Source organism: Mastomys coucha, unplaced genomic scaffold (assembly GCF_008632895.1).
Source record: "Mastomys coucha isolate ucsf_1 unplaced genomic scaffold, UCSF_Mcou_1 pScaffold5, whole genome shotgun sequence".
In the NCBI taxonomy this organism is placed as follows: Eukaryota; Metazoa; Chordata; class Mammalia; order Rodentia; family Muridae; genus Mastomys; species Mastomys coucha.
The window spans coordinates 24,021,388-24,043,265 of NW_022196911.1; the positions used below are offsets into that span (position 1 = coordinate 24,021,388).

Here is a 21,878-nt window from a genome sequence, read left to right on the forward strand (position 1 = left end):
CATGGAAGGGGGGGAACAGGCAGGCTAGCATGGAAGGGGGAAACCTTTGTTTGTTTTTTGTTTTGTTTTTTTCAAGACAACCCTGTTGTGTAGCCCTGGCTGTTCTGGAATTCACTTTGTACATCAGGTTGGCCTCAAACTCAGAGATCTGCCTGCCTGTGCCGGAGTGCTGGAGTTAAAGGTGAACCACCACCCCCAGCACCAGCACTTTCTTGATGGTAACACTGATACTCAAAAGTTTTAAATTTCAAGACAAACTTAGCTGTCAGCCAGCTGTATCTTTATTGGCTGCACTTCTGGTGTCCTCAGATGTCATCACATAATGCAAAATCATGAAGGTTTTCTCTTACTGTTTAAAAATATTTCTATTTACTCTTTGAAACTTCCATTCATATATTTAACTTATTTTGGTCATACCCATGCTCCCCAACTCCATCCCTTCGGCACCCACGGAGACACACTCAGCCCATGCTCCTCCTGACTTCATGACGTCTTTATCTCTTATATGTTTTTATGCATATATGTGTGTGTGTCCATGTGGATTTACATGTGTATGCATGTGGAGGCCAGAGGCTGACATTGGGTCTCTCACCCACATGGAGCAAGCGCCAGTGATGCTGGGGTTAGGACTGTACAGAACCTAGGGTTTTTTATGCAAGCTGAGGGATTGAACGCAATGTGGGTCATTATGCTCGCATGGCAAACATTTTCCCAACTGAGCCAGCTCTCTGTGGATTATTACTTACATTCAGATTTATAATCAGTATGAGTCCGTTTGCATGTATGGTGTGTGTAGCTCTCCAGGTGAATTCTTTTGAAGATAGATTTCTGGCTATTTCAGCATCCTTTGCTGAAAAGACCCCGTTGTCAAAAACCAGTTGATTACCAGTGTCAGGCTACATGATCTAGTTTTGCTTTCAGTTGTCCCCTACCCCCCCCATTTTGCTTCCTTCTGATTATGATTTGTGTTTCTGATGTCACTGATCACCTTTGACTTCTAAATATCTGATTATTTACTGTACTTGACCACGTGTTTAACTTTTAAGGTTTCAACCTTGAGAACTCAAGTTCCAGTTGCAGGCATCCTTCCATGAGTATATTCTAAGTTCCCTGACTTGACTAGCCCCCTCCTGTGCTTGCTATAAAGCCATTGAGGGCTGGTGGAATTAAAAGTTGGAATCAGGTGGTAACATTTAGACCCACATAACTTTCACAGAGTCCTTCTCCATCTTGGCAGGGTCAATATTTTCCAGAAGTCACACATTAGAACAAGCTATTTGATATAAAACATGCAAATATAAATGATAAGCTGTCTGGCCTCGTTTGTGTCACATTTCTTCCTGGTTCTTATAGACACTCCCTCTGGGGGCTGCGGAGCTCATTCTCTCGTACTTTTACCTTTTTTGGGATAACTCACATTCCTTATGTATATTATATTATTATTATTTCTTATGTATATTATTATATATGTATATATGTTATATACATATGTATCATGTGTTCTAACAAGGCTTTAAAAGGGAACAGAATTCTCCCACTGCTAAGCTAACCATAGAACAAAATACTTGGCAGTGGAGGAGTAATAAATACCTTGTGCTGTAAGTCATGGAAATGACAGACAGAGCTTTCAGAGAAAAGTCACTAACATCCATCGACAGAAAATGACATCAGGAGCTGGGCAGTGGTGGCACATGCCTTTAATCCCAGAACTTGGGAAGCAGAGACAGGCGGTTTTCTGAGTTCAAGGCCAGCCTGGTCTACAGAGTGAGTTCTAGGACAGCCAGGACTACACAGAGAAACCCTGTCTTGAAAAAAAGAAAGAAAGAAAGAAAGAAAGAAAGAAAGAAAGAAAGAAAGAAAGAAAATAAAGAGAAAAAGGAAAAAAGAAAGAAAGAAAATAACATCAGTATTTAGAGAAAATGACGTCAATACTCACCTCTTTGGAAGAATGTGCTCATCATGAATGCAAAGAAAATTGTGGCAATGGCAAAACACATTAGAAAAATAAATATCAGGGTAGGGTTACTGTTCCTGAACACAGCCACTCTGTTTATCTATAAAACAACCATACATGTGAAGAAAGCATGAGGTACCCATAACTGTAACACTGTAGAAGATTGTTTTTAATTTAGCATTATACATAGTTTTTTTTAAGGCAGACATCTGATCTACCATCTGTTATCATTTATAAGTTATGTTCTGAATATTTTTCAGGGAAAAATAAGTTTGGATTTAGTTTTTGACCTAATGTGAATATTTTTTCTCTTGGGGAGGGGTTATCTTGGGTATTACATTAAAGGCCTTCTATATCCTTGGCATGTGTTCTGCCACTGAGCTACACTGCCAGCATACGTTTGATTCATTTGTGGTATATCACTAGGACAGATAGCTTCAGTGTTCCTGTTGTCACTTTGTGTCTTCTGTTTTAATGCTCTCTGGTTATTTCTTCTGTCTGAAATATTTTCCTGTTTACTCTGGGTTTGCTCGCCTTCCTTTTAGCACACGGACACAGCATTCACAGTTTAGGAGGTAAGCTTTTATATATCCAAGTAGTGGGCTAGTAAATATCCCCAGGCAAATGTTAGTATCAAATGCCACTGACACCATAAAAGAAACCATAGTGACAAGGAAGTCAAATAATGTCAGTATAAGTATTTTCAACTATTGTACAGTATGAAATTTATGTTTTCAAGCCTGTAGAGATGTATTTTGTGAGCTTCAAGTTCCTAAATTCTAGATTAGGTCTGGCAGCATAAGACGGTAACCCCGACACTCAGGAGGTAAAGTTGAGGGTTAACATAAATTCAAGATCAGCCTGGTCTGTAGAGTGAATTCCAGGCCAACCAGGGCTCCATACTGAGCCTCTCTGTCTCAAAAGGGAAAAGAAAAAACGGGGCAGGGGAAGAGAAAATGGAAGAGGGTGAAGAATTCTTAATTCCCCAGAGTTTCAGCAAACACCTCTACACATTCACCAATAACTGTATCACCCACCCCACATCTGATTCTTTCCCATCCACTCATAGCTCACCATATTCTAAAGAACAAAGCATACCTTTGTGCAAAAAAGAACGGTCATAACAGAAACAGTAATTAAGACAGAAATGAAGAATGTGATGAGCCATGCAACCCAGTGCATCCAGCTCTCCAATCCCATCATACACATGTATTCCTAGAAAAGCAAGAGAGCCTCGGGTTAGAGTCATGAGACTAGTTACTAATCTAGCTGTATGCCTTCCGTGCTCTAGTCTGGGTGTCTGTTACTGCGCTCCAGTAGCTTAGGGTGACAGGCTGTGTGTGCCGGTACTCCATCAGCTACTAAAGCTGACGGAGACTGATCTAGCTAAACGGTGAGACAATAAAACAGGGGCTGATACTTGGTTTAACTATGGCAGAGTTGGCACTGTAAGAACATCCTTTAAATTTAAAAACAGCTGCTGACAGAACTTACAAGTAGGACACATGAGGAGTTTAGACTTTAAAGTAGAGTATAGTAGTCCATGCCTATAATCCAAGCATTTGGGAGAGAGAGGTATGAAAATTTGTCAGGAGCACAAAGCCTGTCTAGTCTATATAGCCTGTGCTAGACCAATCAGGGGTTCTATATTGAGACCTTGTCTCAAAAACAAAGTGAAACAAAACAAAGATCAGTTTGGACTTTATTCTCAGGGCCTCATACTTACAGGAGAGATTCAGTAAATGAATGAACTTAGAGTATATTTACCGATGGAGTTTTAGGCATGTGCCATTATGCCTAACTTCTACAGTGTTAACATTCATATGAAAAGGAGATTCGAGCAGAAGAGAAGAAAAACATGACCAAAGTGTAGACACTTTATGCCCACCAGCTTTCTACACAAGCTTGTTGTTGAAATAACAAAAAGGGAAGATAGGATTTCATCACACAGTGGAAGCTGTATGAGCATTGGCTATACATCAGAAGCTCCTGGGGGGGTGGGTTGGATAGAGCATCTACCGGCTGGCCATTGTCCTACTGTTATCCATCCCAACAGAAAGACTTCTGACATTTCGCAGCATCAGAGCAGAATCGATGCACCCTCTAGGCAGTTTAAAGATGCTACTCAGTCTGCTTCTTACAGTAAGACGATGCACGCCAGGAGAATGGCTCTCTAGCCACAAACATTGCCAGTGAGGCCAAGAAAAGCCTAAGGGGAAACTGCCAGGCTATTTTAATAACTCAGTCATAAGAATCAATAAAAAGAAGAAAATCAGGGCTGGCGAGACAGCTCATCAGTTAGGAGCACTGGCTGCTCTTCCAGAGGTCCTGAGTTCAACTCCCAGCACCACATGGCTCACAACCATCTATCACTGTAGTCCCATGGGGTCCGATGCCCCCTTCTGGTGTACAGATGTACACGCAGATGAAAACATCCATGTTTGCCAGGGCATGGTGGCGCACGCCTTTAATCCCAGCACTTGGGAGGCAGAGGCAAGTGAATTTCTGAGTTCGAAGCCAGCCTGGTCTACAGAGTGAGTTCCAGGACAGCCAGGGCTACACAGAGAAACCCTGTCTCGAAAAACCAAAAAAAAAAAAAAAAAAAAAAAAAAAAAAAAAAGAAAAAAAGAAAAAAAAATCCATGTTCATAAAATACATGAATTAATTAAAAATTATTTTAAAAAGAGAAGAAAGTATAAAGTGAGAGGATTTTAGCCAGGTGTAATTATAGCACTTAGGAGGCAGAAGCAAGAGGATCATGAGTTCATCCATGGTCAGCCTAGATAACACAGTGGGTTCCAGGTCATTCACTACTGACCACATCATGACACCACATCTGAGAAATGAAAACCTTGGCAAGGAAAAGAACTAATGGAGAACTCCTGTGAGCAGAAGAGCATAGAAAGTAAGCAGTGCAAACAGTCTCAGGACCAGCTCAGAGGTAACAAAGCCCGTCTTAGGCCAGCTCAGAGGTAACAAAGCCCGTCTTAGGCCAGCTCAGAGGTAACAAAGCCCGTATTAGGCTGTGTTTTCCCAGAGATGCTTCCTAATCACCTTCCCACAAAATGGGAGTGAGTTAACTGTGGATAAAAATTCCCTCTGTGTGAACATTTTCTCAACACCTGTCCTGTTAGCGGCAGTGTGCTAACCTAGTAGGACCTCTTAGGCTGGGCAACCTAAAAGTAAGCATATGTGCGAAATCAGGAGACGGTACTCCCTACTCTGCAAAGAGGCTACAAAAGAAAGCACTTCTCATGTGCACCCGAGAGCAGACTCCTCCCGCCTGCCTGGCCTCGATCCTATGCACGACGTTTCATGAGCAGCCTCCCCAGGGCCCTGGGCTTGAGGACAGAGTTACCTTCTGTTTCCTCTCCTTCTCCGACAAAATGGAATTGGTGATTATGAGCTCAACGCAGATGAAGCTAAGCATGAGGAGCAGAGGAAACTCATTCTGAAGGATCACTAAGAACGGGTCCTGGATGTGGGGCCCAAATGGGAATCTCTGCACCAAGACGTGGAGATTCTTGAACATGTCCAGTGCTGCTTTGGGAGCATGGTGCCGCATAATGGCTTTGTCTACGGCATGTTGTATGGCCAGGAAGCCTTCTTTGTTGTATCCTACAAGAAAATGGAGTATCAAGTGTAAGAAAGTAAAGATTGAAGACTGAAATGATTGAAAATTCAAGTGGCTCCTGGCTAGTCATTGAGACAGACAGCAGCCAGGTGTTCCTAGGGACCTCATCCTGCGACAAGGAGGAAGAGAGGGGCCACTCTGGAGAGCCGTGGGAATGAAGCAATGATTGGGAAATGAATTCTGGCAGAAAAGACAAGGCATGTTCTATACAAGAATCTTCCAAGGTAGAGAGCCACCTTCCCTTCACACTCTGGCTCTGTGGACAGAGCACCCGTTCTATGGTATTAACTATCCAGTACATACAGGATGGTTAAACTCAAAGCCCTGGAAAGACACAGACTTCCTGATTGTGCTGCATAAAGAATGGATTGTGTTCCTGTGTTCCGCTGGCAGGCTACAAGCACTCTCCTCATCATCAACTGGAGCATCCTTCGTGTGAGAACTGGCTCCTGGGCCCTCACTCAGGAGTAGTTTGCTCTGTGTGAAGGAAAGAGCCCTTCAGTGATGTGCTGTTACTTCACAAGTCTGAGTTGTCACAGAGGGAGCTGGGGGTTGTAATGGAGTGGGTAGGTCCAGGAAACTGGGTGCCAAGTAAGGATGTCTACAGTGTTAAGTACGGTTCTGTTCCTTTCCACGGCAAACAACAAGATGACAGAAAGCAGTCACTAAGAAAAACTCTCTTTTTATTCACACTGGAAATTTTCAGAAAGTTAGCAGAGCTTCCTGCAGAGAAAGCTGAATCACAAGCCAGGTCCAGAGCTCTATGCTATCCTGTAGGACACAGGAGCTCCTAGGAATGCTTCACCTCCTGATTTTAAGGGGACCTGTGTATCCTTAGCAAAATAGGGAGGGGAAGTGCCCTTTCTCAGGGTGTGATTCTAGAGGAGAAACAAAAGAGTGGGGATTGGCCTAGTCAGCTGTGACCATGAGCTCTCAAGGAAGAAGTCACCAGTATTCTCCCGCCAGTTGTGGGTGGGCAAGGTGGATGGAATTAGAACCAAAGAGAGACCTAAAGATTCAGAAAGTGCAAGTAAAATCAAATGAAGCCTTAGCCAATGCAGGAGTCAAGCAGGGTCATGCAGGGGTCATGTGTTCAGAACCCCCAACTCCTACAGCTGCCACTAGCCCCATGTGTGTGGAAGATAGAGGCCAACCTTTAGTGTTGTCCCTAAAGAGCCATCAACCTTGTTCTTGAGACAGGGTCTCTTGCTGGGACCTGGGGATCGATGATTAGGCTAGACTGACCAGGGACCCCCAGGAATCATCTGGGGCTGAGATTAGAATGCATTGCTGAGATTGTAAACGTGACCTCACACCCAGATTTTCACAGGAGTCCTGGAGATTGAACTCAGGTTGTGCACACTACACTACACAAGGTGGATTATCTCCCTAGCCCCAAGGTCAGGAATTCTGGAGGCAGAGCCTAGAGATACCCTTCAAAGTAGGAGCAGAATCTTTAAAATGACACAGGCAGGCAGGCAGGCAGGCAGGCGGAGAGAGAGCCCTGCAGCAGTGTGCAAAACTGATGTTCCTCCTTCATCAAATTAAAGAGAAAGTAGAAATTACAAGAAGTGCATTTAGTGGGTAGTGAATGAGGCATGCTAAACACAGATGAGAGTGTTAAGGCCTAGGCAGAATGTTAAAGCCTAGGTTACCTGGCTACCTGCCAATCTGTGCTGTTACTAATACTATAAGGAAGCCTTCTCATATTTTTTTTCCTGCTGTTTAATGCTCAAGTTGATTGCATATTCTGTTATGTTCTGTGCTTTTGGAAACCAATCACCACAGAAGTCAGTAGAACTGCTTTGTATAGTTAGCCACAATAAGCTTGGACCCAAACCAACCACTGAGCACCACTTCCTGCACCTGCGTATAAACTCTTATGGTATTTGCTTTTATAAGCTGCGCCTGGGATGGACCCCAACATAAGAGAGACACCTTCACCAATGTAAGAAACTATTTGGAATAAGATTTCCAGGGGTCAAGTAAAGTTTAAGTTCCCAAGACCTCCCTGGGAACTGACATCCTACTTGGCAGAAGGAGACATGTACATGAGTGTGATGGTTTGTATATGATCAGCCCAGGGAGTGGCACTATTAGAAGGTATGGCCTTGATGGAGTAGTAGTGTCATTGTGGGTGTGGACTTTAAGACCCTCATCCTAGCTGCCTGGAAGCCAGTCTTCTCCTAGCAGCCTTTAGATGAAGATGTAGAACTCTCAGCTCCTCCTGCACGATGCCTGCCTGGATGCTGCCATGCTCCCGCCTTGATGATAATGGACTGAATCTCTGAACCTGTAAGTCAGCCCCAATTAAATGTTGTCCTTATAAGAGTTGCCTTGGTCACAGTGTCTGTTCACAGCAGTAAAACCCTAATTAAGACAGTGGGTAACTGACATCCTGGTTGGTAAATTAAGATATGAGTGTTAGAAAAGGCAACTCCTCTGCCACAGTTAAATACTCTAACCAATGGGAGCAGAATAAATGTACAACAAGGACATGTTCCTAAGGAAATCCTCTATCCCTAAATCCTGATTGGTGGAATCACTTGGTACAGATGTATGTAGATTTTAGGTTTAAAGCTCTAGAGGATGCTAGCTGGGCATCCCAGTTCAGCTTCCAAGTCTGGACTATGGCCCTGAGCAAATGCTCAATAGACTATCCCTGTCTGACCAAGATCAGTGTTCATGTGGTTTGTGAGGCTACTCTTGGACCCCAACAAAATGGAACATTTGTTGAACAAATACAAACATCTGTATGTTCGAAACAATATAAAAGACTGGGTGTGCTGACACAAGTGAGCCATGACACAGGTTTGCATCCTAGTAACTTGGAAAGTGTAGGCAGGAGCATTCAAGGTGATCCTTGGCTTCATGAGTCTGAGGTCAGCTTGGGCTCCATGAGACCCTGGAGAGAGCTGGGAGAGGGGGGGAAGAGAAGTGCACTTGGCTAGTATATGTGAGACACTGAGCTCTGTCCCCGGTATTGTAAAAGCAAACAAACAACAAAGTAGGGTTGAGGTACAGCTCAGTAGTAGAGTGTTGGTCTATTATGTGGAAAGTCCTGGGTTAGGTCCCCAATACTGCAGGAGATTTGTGGAGGAAGCAGAAAAACAAGAGCACTACTTCCAGGGGGAAAAGAGGAGGTAACATAAACATTACATGTTCATAAATTGTAAGTCATGTTTCCTTCATGATAATGGCTATGTCCTCCCTAGATAATTGGCCATTCTTATTATACTTATGGCTCCACTCTGGCACTACATATGTACTGCCCAAGAAACATCAATAATGCCCACAGGTTCTTAACAGGCTACTTGAGAGCTGTGGGGACCTGGTGACTGTGCTCAAGGTAAATTTGATGTCTGCAAAATTCTCTGCATTCTGGTCCCCAAGCACACCCAGCAGGCAGAGGCTAGTGCAGCAGAAAGCAGAATGTGCCAATTCTCTGTTCTCTGGTGTCTGGGATGCCTTTCCTGGCAGTAACCTTGGAAGCTACCATTATATAACACAATGAACCCCCACACAGCATCCCTCACAGTCAGTCGGCAGTGCAGGTTCAGCACTAGAGACTGAACATGGGTTTGTGCATCCTAGGCAAGTACCACCGAGGCTCAGCCCCGGCCCAGCAGCATCTTTGCTAAAATGAAAAAAAAAAAAAAAAGTTAAAGGAGTCATTATTTTATACAAGTTTTAACAAATTTAAAAAAACCACTTAAGTTGTAGTGTGTAGGGAACACTTTAAAAAGCAAAACAATAGAAATACAAAACCTTATGTTCCTTGTTCTTGTAATATGTTTTCACTCTTTCAAGCAACTCAATGTCATTATAAACAATCAAAATACATACCTGCTGTTTTACTTACACTGAAATATACTCGTTTTATTGAATGCCATGTTCTCTAAAGGCAGCTCCTTGGACCTCTACTGAAAGGCTAATCTTAGCAAGCATTCAGTTAGCAAGACAGTATCACAAATACGTGGTACAGGGCAAAGAGGCTATGCTCACAGCAATGTTACAGGGCAAAGAGGCTATGCTCACAGTAATGTTACAGGCTTCAGAGTTTCCTCACCAGGGTTTCCCCCATCGGCGGAGGAAAATTCCCGGGGTGCTTGGCTTAGATTAGGAGGGTAAAGAAAGGCTGTGCACCAGCCTTCTATCTCCTCTTGAAAAAATAAATGCCTCGGCGGTGATACAAAGTTCCTCTGAACATAACTAAAGCGCAAGTCGTACTTCACCTATGAGAAACAAGGAGAAAGCAAGCATTTGGCCGTGAGATTCTGGAACCTGGCAATGGCAGAGGACAGAGCCAAACTCTTAGGCTGTAAAATTCTAACTAGAGAAGGGCCCACACAGGCAGTGTCCCTCCTAGACCCACACAGTGGTCTTCCCTGTGTTTCTCTGGAAATTATCCCTGTGGGCAACGTGGGAAAATGGCAATGTACAATACTCTGGAACCAGGTCACCTAGACCTTAGCCCCACATTTCTTATTGAAGTGCTGTCACCCTGGGAAAGTTACTTAATCTCAATTATTATGCTTCAACTTTCTCACAGTAAAGGGGGACGATAGTAAGAGCTGGTAGGGTTATAAACATGGTACCTGACGTGCATGTGACATTAACTCATGCCTATAAAACATTGTTTGTTTTTTATTAATCACAGTGCAAGTTCTATAGGTCACCAAACAGCCCTCGCAGCACCAAAGCTACACACGAGTGTTGTCTCTACTGCAAAACATAAATCAAATATCCTTGTTTAACATGTTGCTTTTTCTTTAAACATATATGCCGAGCTACCGTACCTAAAGTCTGTTAGATGGGTAGTAATGACAATTAACTAACCTAATGGTAAAATTCTTGCTTCCCATCTATCCAATTGCTCTGTCCTAAGCACTTTACATGCATAAACCTGAAATCTAACTCATAAGCCAGGCATTAATTAAAGCTTGACTACACAGGTAACAAAACAGAGATTCCATTCAGAAATATTAACCACTGTCCCAAGGTTATATAGCCACTAAACTGCAGAGCAAGGATCCAAGATTCTCTGTGGCCAAGGGGCGCCACAAGTGGTGGAGTTGAACAGCTGAACACACTCCATGCTATACTGAAGACAGACACTCACTCGGCACATATATCTTTTAAACCACATGGAAATAATAATGGAGTGGGTTGTAAAATGTGAGCCTGGATTATTCTTTCATCCCCCCCCCCGATAAAAAAAAATAGCAAAGCTTCCATAGAGAAAAACTGAATGGTAAACTGGCTTAATTAACCCATACTCAGGGGGTTGTCACATAGTAAGATGGTTATAGGAAGGGTTTTCTTACCACAAGTGGCAAAGGTTCATTGCTGCTATTGAAGTAATGGTGAAAAACAATTCCCACAAGTATGTAGTAAGACTTGGGATCCTTAATTATATAGTCTTCAAATAAAGGCACTGAAGGAAATCCTAGAACTACACAGAGAAAAATCCAGTCAATGAATACTAGCTGGACATAAAACCCAGTTGGCATCAGCCATTCACCCAAGGACAGTTAAGATTCCAGCTTCTTTCTCCAAACACTCATTCAGTCATTCTGCAAACATATGAGCAAGAGAGAGAAACATAAGAAATAAGACTAGTTAAAAGGCATGATTTTTAGCCCAGCAGTGGTGGTACATGCATTTAATCCCAGAACTTGAGAGGTAGAGGCTGGTGGATCTCTCAGTTCTAGGACAGCCTGGACTACAGAGCGAGTTTCAGGACAGCCAGGGCTACACAAGAGATAACCCTGTCTCTTGTTATGATTGTTACTCAGTTCAGAACTTATCCTGGGAAAACTGTACTCCCAGAAACTGCCAGCAACTATTTTTGGACATCAAGGAAGTAATGCTGAGGAGGGGAACTGAAACTTAAAGGTTCTTTGGAAAGTTGGTTGGATGGTTTTTTGCTGGGGCAAACACGTGAAGGAATGTTTAGCTGAAGTGGACACAGGAGAAAGGATGTTCTGTTGAAGCAAGCAAGTGAAAGAACACGGGATGAAGGATTCTTTCCTAAAGACACGCATGTATTGGTCCACCTTGCATTGCATTGTTGAGCTGCATTTGTCAGGACTTCATAGAGATAAATGTGCCAAAAAAACTTCTGATGGAATGCTGCAGTTTCTTGATGCTTCCACAGACTTGGGCTGATTGGCAAAGTGATGTCAGCTGAGACAGATACACGTGCTGAGGCAAGACCCGTGGAGGACACATGATGCTTCAAGGGAATACAAAAGAATTCGACAGTGATGGAGGCTGAGCTAGGCTTGTTCACAGAGCTAGCTGTGCAGTGGTTGTTGGTCTCGTGTCTTTGCTGATCTTCATTGTGCTGAGAGAGGCACAGCCAAGAACTCCTGGTGTTCCTGTTGGCCCTGGTCCCTTCTGCTGACTCTAGCTGAGACTGAGGCCTGGCTTTCTCTGCTAGGTAGTGCCACCATTGCTGATTCCGGTTTGTTATCCTGACTCTACCTAACTGGACTACCAGTGTATCCATGAAGTGTTTAGGAGTGAATGGGGGAGCCACTGCTAACCTGTGAACTGAACTACTGATTTCCAGACAACACAGATGGGAGTTGCTCCAAAGAACCATTTCTAAACAGGTCCACTCTGCTCTTCTCCCCCAGTCTTTCTTTTCCACTACCTCTGGTGGGTGGTTGGCTACAAGGGAAGTTAAAGTGTTTAAGATCTATCCTTAAAAGTAGACCATGAAAAAATTAAAGTTACAGGGAATAGGGTTTTTTTGTTTTGTTTTGTTTTGAAGACAGGACTTCTCTATGTAGCCCTGGTTGTCCTAGAACTCACTTTGTAGTCCAGGCTGGCCTCAAACTCCTACCTGCCTCTGCCTCCAGAGTGCTGGGACTAAATGTGTTTGCTACCACCACCTGGCAGAGAGAGTAGTTCTCATTTATTAATTATTGTGTATGCTATATGAGTGGAAGTGCATGTGGAGGTCATAGTATAATTTTAGAGTTGGTTCTTTTTTAAAAAAAGATTTATTTATTATGTATACAGTATTCTGTCTGCATTTTTGCATACAAGAAGGCATTAAATCACATTACAGATGGTTGTGAGCCACCTTGTGGTTGCTGGGACTTGAACTTAGGACTTCTGGAAGAGCAAACAGTGCTCTTAACCTCTGAGCCATCTCTCCAGCCCTGGAGTTGGTTCTTGCTGTGGTTTGAATAGCTGTGGTCCCCATGGACTCATGTGTTTGAATGTTTGGCCTTGGCACACCTAGGAGATGTGGCCTTGTTGGAGTGGGTGTGGCCTTGTTGGAACAGGTGTGGTGCTGTGGGCTTTAAAGTTTCCTCTGCTCAAACTACACACAATGTGGCCCACAGTCTCCTTCAGCTGCCTTCTGATTAAAGATGTAGAACTCTTCTCCAGCACCATGTTTGCCTACATGCTGCCATGCTTCCCACCATGATGATAATGAACGGAACCTCTGTAACTCTAAGCCAGTCCTAATTAAATGGTTTCTTTTATAAGAAGGCCATGGCGTCTCTTCGCCGTAATAGAACCCTAACTAAGACAGTTCTCTTCTTCCACCTTGACATAGATTCCAGGGATTGAACTTAACTGTCAGATGTGTGCGGCAAGCACCTTTATGCGCGGAGTCGCCATGCTGACCACCGCCTTTGGTTACATAACGTGAAATGTGGATCAACCTTTATTGTTTGTTTTTTGGTTCGAGAATGTTTGCTTATTGACCATGGCACATCTGTGGTAGGTTTTCTTTCAGACACAGAATGAAGTGTCTTTTTCTTTTTAACTTTTTGTCAGTTCTTTGCGAATTTCACATCATGCACCCCAATCCCACTCATCTTCCCCCGCCCACCGTACCTGCCCTCCATCCTTGCAACATCTTGGCAAAGAGCTGTGGAAGCTGTAGTGTGTCACAGTGTGTCCCACAGTATTCCCTTTTGTCCACATCTCTGCTTGCAAATGTTCATTACGACTCTTTGGTCTGATACAAGGCCTCTGGCTTCTGCTACTCTATCAATACTGGAACCTCACTGGGATGCCTCTCGAATTCCTGGGGCTGGAGAGATGTCTCAGTGGTTAAGAGCACTTAACCACTTGCAAAGGACCCAGGTTTGGATTCCAGCATCCATATGGTAGCTTAACACTAACTGTAACTCCAGCCCCAGAGGATCTCATACCTTCATATGACCTCCATAGGTATCAGGCATATATGTGGTACACAGAAAAGAAAACACTTACACATAAAATAAAAATAAATGTTTTTTATATTTCCTGTATTTACTATAAGTTTAAGATTATAGTTTTTTTCCTTTTTTTAATATAAAGTCCCAGAGAGATAAAAGGGTTTTGGAATGAGCGTTTCTTTTCTTTCCTTTCTCCGTCCTCCCTGCTCCCACTTCCCACAACAGGGTTTCTCTCTGTAGCCCTGGCTGTCCTGGAACTCATTTTATAGACCAGGCTGGCCTCGAACTCAGAAATCCAACTGCCTCTGACCCCCAAGAGCTGAGACTATTTTTTAATTATTATTTTGTGTACATAAGTGTCTTGCCTGCATATATGAATGTGTACCACATGTGTGCCTGGTGCCTTTAGAGGCCTAAAGAAGATATTTTCTTTTCTTTTCTTTTTTTTTTTTTTTTTTTTTTTTTTTTTTTTTTTTTTTTTTTTTTTGGTTTTTCGAGACAGGGTTTCTCTGTATAGCCCTGGCTGTCCTGGAATTCACTCTGTAGTCCAGGCTGGCCTCGAACTCAGAAATCCACCTGCCTCTGTCTCCCAAGTGCTGGGATTAAAGGCGTGCGCCACCACCGCCCGGCGAAGATATTTTCTTTAGTACTGGAGTTTTACAGATGGTTGTGAGCCACTGTATGGATGCTGGGAATTGAACCCAGGTCCACTGGAATTACAGCCAGTGTTCTTACCTACTGAGCCAAGTCCTTAGCCCCTATCTTCTTCATTTGCTATCTTTGCCCTCCTGATTTCTGCAAATTCCACCTCTTCTCAATTGTCCTTCCAGATAATAGCTCTCTTTTGTTTGTTTGTTTTTTCAAGACAGGGTTCCTCCTGGTAGCTCTCTGGCTGCCCTGAAGTTTACTCTGTAGACCAGGCTGGCCTCAAACTCCCAAGTGCTGGGATTAAAGGCGTTCACTGGCACCACTCCCACCTCCACTCCTCAAACTCCTAGCTTTAAATGTTGTATCGTGTGACTTCTTTCTTAAACCATTGTTATGGTTGCTTTTTTGTATGTAGGAGAAAACTTAAACCCTTTAACGCATTCAGCAAGGTTCCGAATTATATGAATTCAATCAACTTCTCAAATCAATCTCTCCTCCCAACTCTCCCTTCCTCTCCTTTAACTTGGCTTTCTGACTTTCAGATATTCAGATGTCTAAGTGCGTGCTGCCTCTGGGCCCTGCTATTCTCTTCCTGCCTTGAAGACCCCCTTGGCTCCTGGACGCTCTCCCTGCAAATGGCTTGTTCCTTGCCATTTGTCTTAAACAACTGACCTCCCCAAAGGAGAGTTGTTGGGTTTTATTTTATAATCTCATATTGATGAATGAATTAAACCAGAATAGTATTTTAGTTACTGGGAAGCATAAATCCACACTTTCAGCACAGTGCTTCTCAGGCAGCCTAAGAACTGACCTCTGTCTAGGGAAGCAGTAGGCTGATGTCAGATCCCTACAGTCCTCTCCACCAAATCAAATTCCCCACTCTCATCCCCAGCTCTGTAACCTCTCCTCACCTCTCCTCACTGGTGTGCCTGAAGACAGCAACAGTGTTTTCATATAAAACAAACAAACAAACAAAACCCAAGTTTAGGAACTCAAACAGGAATCTTAGAGGCAAGCCATCAAGAGAATATGACAGGAGACTCTTAGGCATGAAAGATGAGGGGAGTGTTGGTGAGGGTGAGTGAACCAGCCAGGAAGGAGCAACTGAGGGAGAGATGGCCCTGCCACTCCTCTGCAGTTTGGAGGAGATACGGGTGGAAGGGGGTGGGAGGTAGAGATGCCCTCTGCCTCCTCAACCCTCCCCACCTGAGGCACTTGGGAGTTGGCCCTGCACATTGCCTGGGCAGCACAGTAGAGCTGTCCCTGATGGAGGTGGTGCATGCAGTGAAGCTGACTCTGGAGGCATGCATGTGGGTGAGTCAGAGCTGGCCACAAGCGCATGAAAGCAGGAGAGCTGACCCTCCCTCCTGCCAATGGTGGTATTGGGTGGCCTAGGCAGAGCAGTGCTGGGGAGCTTGTCCTGTGGTACAGATAAGGGAGAGCCAGTATGCTACCAGATCAGCTACCGTACCATCCAGGCCCAGATCTAGGACTCTTGAATTGGCCCACCCCAAAATCTATATCATCTGCGAATAGTTGGGATGTTTGAAAGGGCCAGTCCTGCTGTTACAAAGCCACAGGATCGCCATGACACAGGGCAACAGCAGGATAGCCAGGAGAAGTCCTGAAGAATCTAATATTGATGGTGTCTCCAAAGTCAGAGATCTTGAACCAGACCGATGGCTCATCCATTGCAAGTGAAGGTGTGTGGACAGAGGTGTACACTGTGGGACACACTGTGACACACTACAGCTTCCACTGAGATGTTTTCTGTGCTTTATTTTGTTGTGTGTGTGTGTGTGTGTGTTTATTTTGTGGAGGAAGGTTACAAAAGTGAAGGGTAGATATGAGGGGGCAGGGAGATGACCAGGACTAGGGTGCATGATGTGAAACTCACAAAGAATCAATAAAAAGTTAAAAAGAAAACAACACAATTAAAAACAGGCTACGGATGCAAACAGTGAATTCTCAATAGAGGAATCTCAAATGACTGAGAAACACAGAAATGTTCAATATCCTTAATCATCAGAAAAATGCAGATCCAAACTACTTAGGGATTTCATCTTACACTAGTCAGAATGACTAAGATCAATAACACAAGTAACAGTTCATGCTGGCAAGGATGCGGAGCAAGGGGAACACTGTTCCACTGCTGGTGAGACTGTAAACTTGTACAGCCACTACGGAAATCAGCATGGCAGTAGTTCCTAAGGAAGATGGGAATGACTCTACCTCAAGACTCAGCTGTATCACTCTTGGGCATACACCTAGGGGATACTTCTTCCTACCACAGAGATACTTGCTCAACCATATTCATTCTGCTCTATTCATAACAGCCAGAAACTGGAAACAACCTAGCTGTCTCTCAACAGATGAATGGATAAAGAAAATAGGATATTACTCAACTATTTTTTTAAAAAATGAAATCATGAAATTTACAGATAAATAAATGGAAAGAAACATCCTGACTGAGGTAACCCAGATCCAGAAAGATAAATTTGGTATGGATTTGCTTCTATGTAGATATTAGCTGCTAAGTACATGATAACCACACTACAATCCATAAAACCTTAGAGCCTGGGTACAGAGTAAGGGACAGAGGAACAGATCTCCCTAGAAAAGGGAAACAGAATAGATCATACGGATGGTAGGAGAGGTGACCTGGAAGAGGAAGAATCAAGTGGAGGAGGGGAAGGGAAGAGGAGGATGAGAGAGGGACTCCAAGGAGAGACAACTAAAGTTAAGGGCTATTGGAGGGGTAGTATAGAAACCTACTACAGAGAAGCTTCCCAGAGAATATACATATAGGAAAGCGATCTAAATTAAATCACCAAATAATGGGGGAGATAGAGTCCTAACTGGCCATCTCTTGTCAGCAAATGAAGCTTACAGTACTGGAAATGGGTTACATATAATTGAGTTCTTGGCCAAAGAGGTCCCATGGGAACCCAAAACAAATCCAGGTTGTTGCTAAGATTCTAGGTTGCTTCCCCCAAACTGACCATGCAGTACTATTGCTGAACACAATACCTAAACTCGCTGAACATGGGGAGGTCAAGCTGGCACCTACATAGAGCCTTCACCCTACACACTGGTGTCTTTGTTATAGGAAGGCACGCTGCTTGATACCAAAGGGGGAATGCAAACAAGAACTAAGCCACAAACCCTGACTAAAAGATTGCTAGTACCATCAATGGTGGCCTAAAGCTTGTGAAAGTGACCAATCAGCATGTGATCTGACTTAAGATCCACTCCATGGCCAGGCGGTGGTAGCACACACCTTTAATCCCAGCACTTGGGAGACAGAGGCAGGCAGATTTCTGAGTTTGAGGCCAGCCTGGTCTACAGAGGGAGTTCCATGATAGCCAGGGCTATACAGAGAAATCCTGTCTCAAAAAACCAAAAAAAAAAAAAAGAAAAAAAAAAGAAAAAAGAAAGAAAGAAAGAAAGAAGTAAAATGGGCTGAGCAAGCCATGGGAGCAAGCCAGTAAGCAGCATCCCACCATGGCCTCTGCCTTCAGTTCCTCTTCCATATTCCAGCTCTGCTTGAGTTCCTGTCCCAATTTCCCCCAATGACGGACTATGATCTGGAAGTGTAAGCCCAATAAACCCTTTCCTCTCCAACTTGCTTTTTGGTAATGGTATCTCATCACAGCAAGAGAAACCCTAGCTAATACATGTAAGAGTTAGCCAATCAGAGCTACTGACTAATAGAAAATAATACCGTCTTGAGATCGAGTTAATATAAGTAGCATTTAACGTTTTAGTTAGCATTTAAACCATTTAAACAAGCCTCTGGAAAATAGCAAAAACACAGCTTGGGCCGCCTCCCTTCAGCCACCACCTCACACACTCCCCAGATTTTGAAGCACTTTTGAAAGAACTCTCAGGACAGTAACTTCAAACCACACTACAAAAATGTCCTCCTAGGATGGCAAGATGACCCCAGCAAACCTGAAAACCCCTGAGTTCAACTCCCGGGACCCCCGGGTAGGAGAGAAAAGATGCTGGCAAGATGTCCCCCAACTTCCACTCACTCATGCACCATGGCATACACACACACACATACACACACACACACACACACACAATCTATACTTCAAACTCACAATAGGACATGTTAGGGAGACAAAAAAGAAAAGGTTGAAATGCTCTCCCTATCCCATCTTATATCTGACCTTCAAAGTCAACAGTAAAGGTCTGCTCCACCACTTCAGTGACAGCTTTCAAGGTTTCGCTTTTGGACGGGATATAAGCCAACTGAAATTTACTTTTCAGAGGATAGTTATAGAAATATACTGGCAGTGAACTGACATCAACTGCTGGGTAGCTGGTAGATGACTTCTTTCTTGGCATACTATTCAAACGAAGATACAATACAATTGCACAAAACAGTAACGGCATCAATATTTCCAGGAGAGTTATCAGAGTCTTCCGTTTCTAAAACAGAAACAACAGCTGTGTTCACTGCAGATCAAACCAAAGTTTAAACGCCTACCTGGCAAGTGTTCTTCTGCTTAAAACCCTGGGGCTGGAGAGACCTTCTTAGTACTTTCTTAGCATGCACGAAGCATGATCCCCAGTGGTGAATAAACCAAGAGGTTTGAAGGCAGGATCAGAAATTCAAGGCCATCCTTGGCTACTTAGGATGTCTGAGCCCATCCTTTGACATATGAAACCCCATCTCAAAAAACAAACACACTCTTCTTTCCTCTTGCCTCCCTACACAGAACCCAGAAAAGGGGAAAGGAGAGAAAGAGAGCAAGCATCTCCATTTAGCTCTTCTATACCATCAGTGGCTAGAAATCAATGACAGGGGATGCATTTAACAATGAAAGTTAACTCAATTGCTGTGGGAGCAGTTTTCACAAAAGTTCACTATCGCTCTTCAACTCATTACTAGTGACTGTGATGTCAACCTAACAGAGCCTAAAATCCCTTTGGAGACAGGCCTCTGGGTGTGCCCGTGGGGATTATCTTCTGTTAACGCGGAGGTGAGAAGACTTGCTTCCTGTGAGCAGAGCTATTCCCTAACTAGGATCTCAGACTGTGTAAATGGGAAAGGGGGACTGTACAGTACACCTTCACTGTCTTTTGCTTCCTGACTGTGGGTGTGACCAGCTGATCCAAGCTCCTCCCACAATCACCTTCCCACCACAATGTCTCTACCTCTAAACTGGGTGCCAGAACAAACCCTCTCTCCCTTAAGTTACTTTTGTCAGGACATTTTATCACAGCAACAGGAAAAGAAACTAAGACTGAGACTTATTTAAATGAAAGCCGCGGCTATTCCCGAAAACCACCATCTTCCCCACAGGTAAGCACTCCCTTACCTTTAAGGTGAAGTTCTTCCACAGAAGAAGTTTTAACTTTTTGAACATTGCCATTTTTCTTCTCCCAGCTGAAGAAGAGACTCAACACTAGTCAGGAAACAAACTGAGAAAATGTTAAGAAGTATTCTTTCAGCTAGACTCAGTGGTGCACACCTTTAATCCCAGCACTTGGGAGGCAGAGACAGGCAGATCTCTGTGAGTTCAAGACCAGCCTGGTCTATATAGTGAATTCCAGTGCAAAAGCCACACAGTGAGACCCTGTCTCCAATAAACAAATTTAAAAAGACATATTCTTTTCACTCTTTATTAACTTTCTTCTTATGTACTTTTGGAACGATGTCAAATTACTTCTCTTCTTCTTCTTCTTCTTTTTTTTTTTTTTCAAGACAGGGTTTCTCTGTGTAGCCCTGGCTGTCCTAGAACTCACTCTGTAGACCAGGCTGGCCTCGAACTCAGAAATCCACCTGCCTCTGCCTCCCAAGTGCTGTGATTAAAGGCATGCTCCACCACCGCCCCGCACTTCTCTTCTTTCCTATTGTTCCTTCTTGGTCTTTTGGGGAAGACCCTTCCTCCTCTCCTCAGCCTGTACACATTAAGGTGCTCCAGGGCCCAGTCTCTGGACCCCTTCCAACAACACTCACTCCATGATGGGACCTAGGTACATTCGGACAATGTCTACTTCCATGTCTCCAGTTTGGACTTTGCCCCAAAGATTCAATGGCAGGATATCTGTCCCACCCGCACTGTGTTTATCTCAACACAGGGTTAGGGTTAGGGTTAGGGTCAGGGTCAGGGTCAGGGTCAGGGTCAGGGTCAGGGTCAGGGTTAGGGTTAGGGTTAGGACCTGGCCTATTCATGGCCCTCTTAAGACACATGACCCTACTGCCTTCTTCACTCAGCTTGTACCACCTCCAGTCTTTGAGCTAGACGTTACTATGATCTTCTCTCTTAAAGCCTAAATGCAGGGTGTCAGGACTGGGGAGATGGCTCAAGAAGTGGCTCAGTGGGTAAACATTTGCTGCACAAAATGCTTGCAAGACTTGAGTTCAGTCCTCAATGCCCATGTAAAAGTGAGGCATGGCAGCATATGCCTGTCATCACAGTACTAGCTGAGCAGATGCAGGGACATATAAAGAAATCCATAAGAATTGGGGCCAATTTCAGGGACAGACCCTACCTTAAAAAATGACATGTGTGGACTGGAGGCTTGGCTGAGCACCTAAGAGTCCATTCTGCTCTCCAGAGGCTCGAGCTCAGTTCCCAGCATCCACTGCAGCAGCTGACAACTGCCTACACCTACAGCTCTAGGAGGTCTGACATGCTCTTCTGGCCTCTGTAGGTACTCAAACATACACACACACACACACACACACACACACACACACACACACACGCCACAAGCACGCACACACGTACGTCCGCATGCACACACGCACCACAGAAGGAGAGAGAGGGTAAGAAAGAATTTATTTATTTAAAATAAATATTAAAATAAGATACAGTACTTAGGACATGCTATCATAACCAGCACTACCTACACTAAAAACAAACAAACATACCAAAAACAGCTGGGTGGTGGTGGTGCAGGCCTTTAATCCCAGCACTTGGGAGGCAAATGCAGGCAGATCTCTGGGTTCAAGGCTAGCCTGGTCTACAGTATGAGTTCCAGGACAGCCAAGGCTGTAGAGAGAAACCCTGTCTCAAAAAAACAAAAAAACCTTCAAATCATCATATTGGTTTTGTCTTACTATAATGAAATGCATGAGAATAAGTATTTATGGGGCAAAAAAGAGGTTTACAGCTTTGGAGGCTGAAAGCCCACATAGCACCAAGCTCTGGCTATGTCAAGCTTTGGCGGTGGTCTCTATGGTTTCATCAGCTCGTGCAGGTTGAACCACAGTGGTAAGAAAACACAGAACTTGTGTCATAAGGCAGAATGCCAAAGTGTGCCTGTGAACTGAGGTCCCACAAGAACTGTGCAGAGAGAATCTCTTGTGCACTGTGTGAAAGCATTCACCTGTCTGTAAAATGCTGATTGGCCAATGAGCTGAGGCTGGATTAGAAAATAGGAGATCTAGTAGAGAGAGAGAGAGAGAGAGAGAGAGAGAGAGAGAGAGAGA

General features: G+C 43.9%; 1 protein-coding gene across 3 annotated transcripts in view; it reads right to left on the bottom strand.

The window, feature by feature from the left end:
- The window catches only part of LOC116077841 (ATP-binding cassette sub-family A member 17), an 88,448-nt gene that overhangs the window by 63,027 nt on the left and 3,543 nt on the right, over positions 1 to 21,878 (bottom strand). Inside the window, exons 2-8 of one of the 3 annotated variants that reach the window (XM_031352653.1) lie at positions 19,759 to 19,845; positions 18,604 to 18,865; positions 10,916 to 11,043; positions 9,658 to 9,823; positions 5,313 to 5,572; positions 3,053 to 3,169; positions 1,937 to 2,054 (exon numbers count right to left, since the gene is read on the bottom strand). In XM_031352653.1, coding sequence (XP_031208513.1) covers positions 1,937 to 2,054; positions 3,053 to 3,169; positions 5,313 to 5,572; positions 9,658 to 9,823; positions 10,916 to 11,043; positions 18,604 to 18,865; positions 19,759 to 19,812 — 1,105 coding nt within the window. In that variant the 5' untranslated portion in view covers positions 19,813 to 19,845. Of the gene's footprint in view, positions 1 to 1,936; positions 2,055 to 3,052; positions 3,170 to 5,312; positions 5,573 to 9,657; positions 9,824 to 10,915; positions 11,044 to 18,603; positions 18,866 to 19,758; positions 19,862 to 21,878 lie in introns of all 3 variants that reach the window. The other 2 variants (XM_031352652.1, XM_031352654.1) reach the window with 2 other exon arrangements.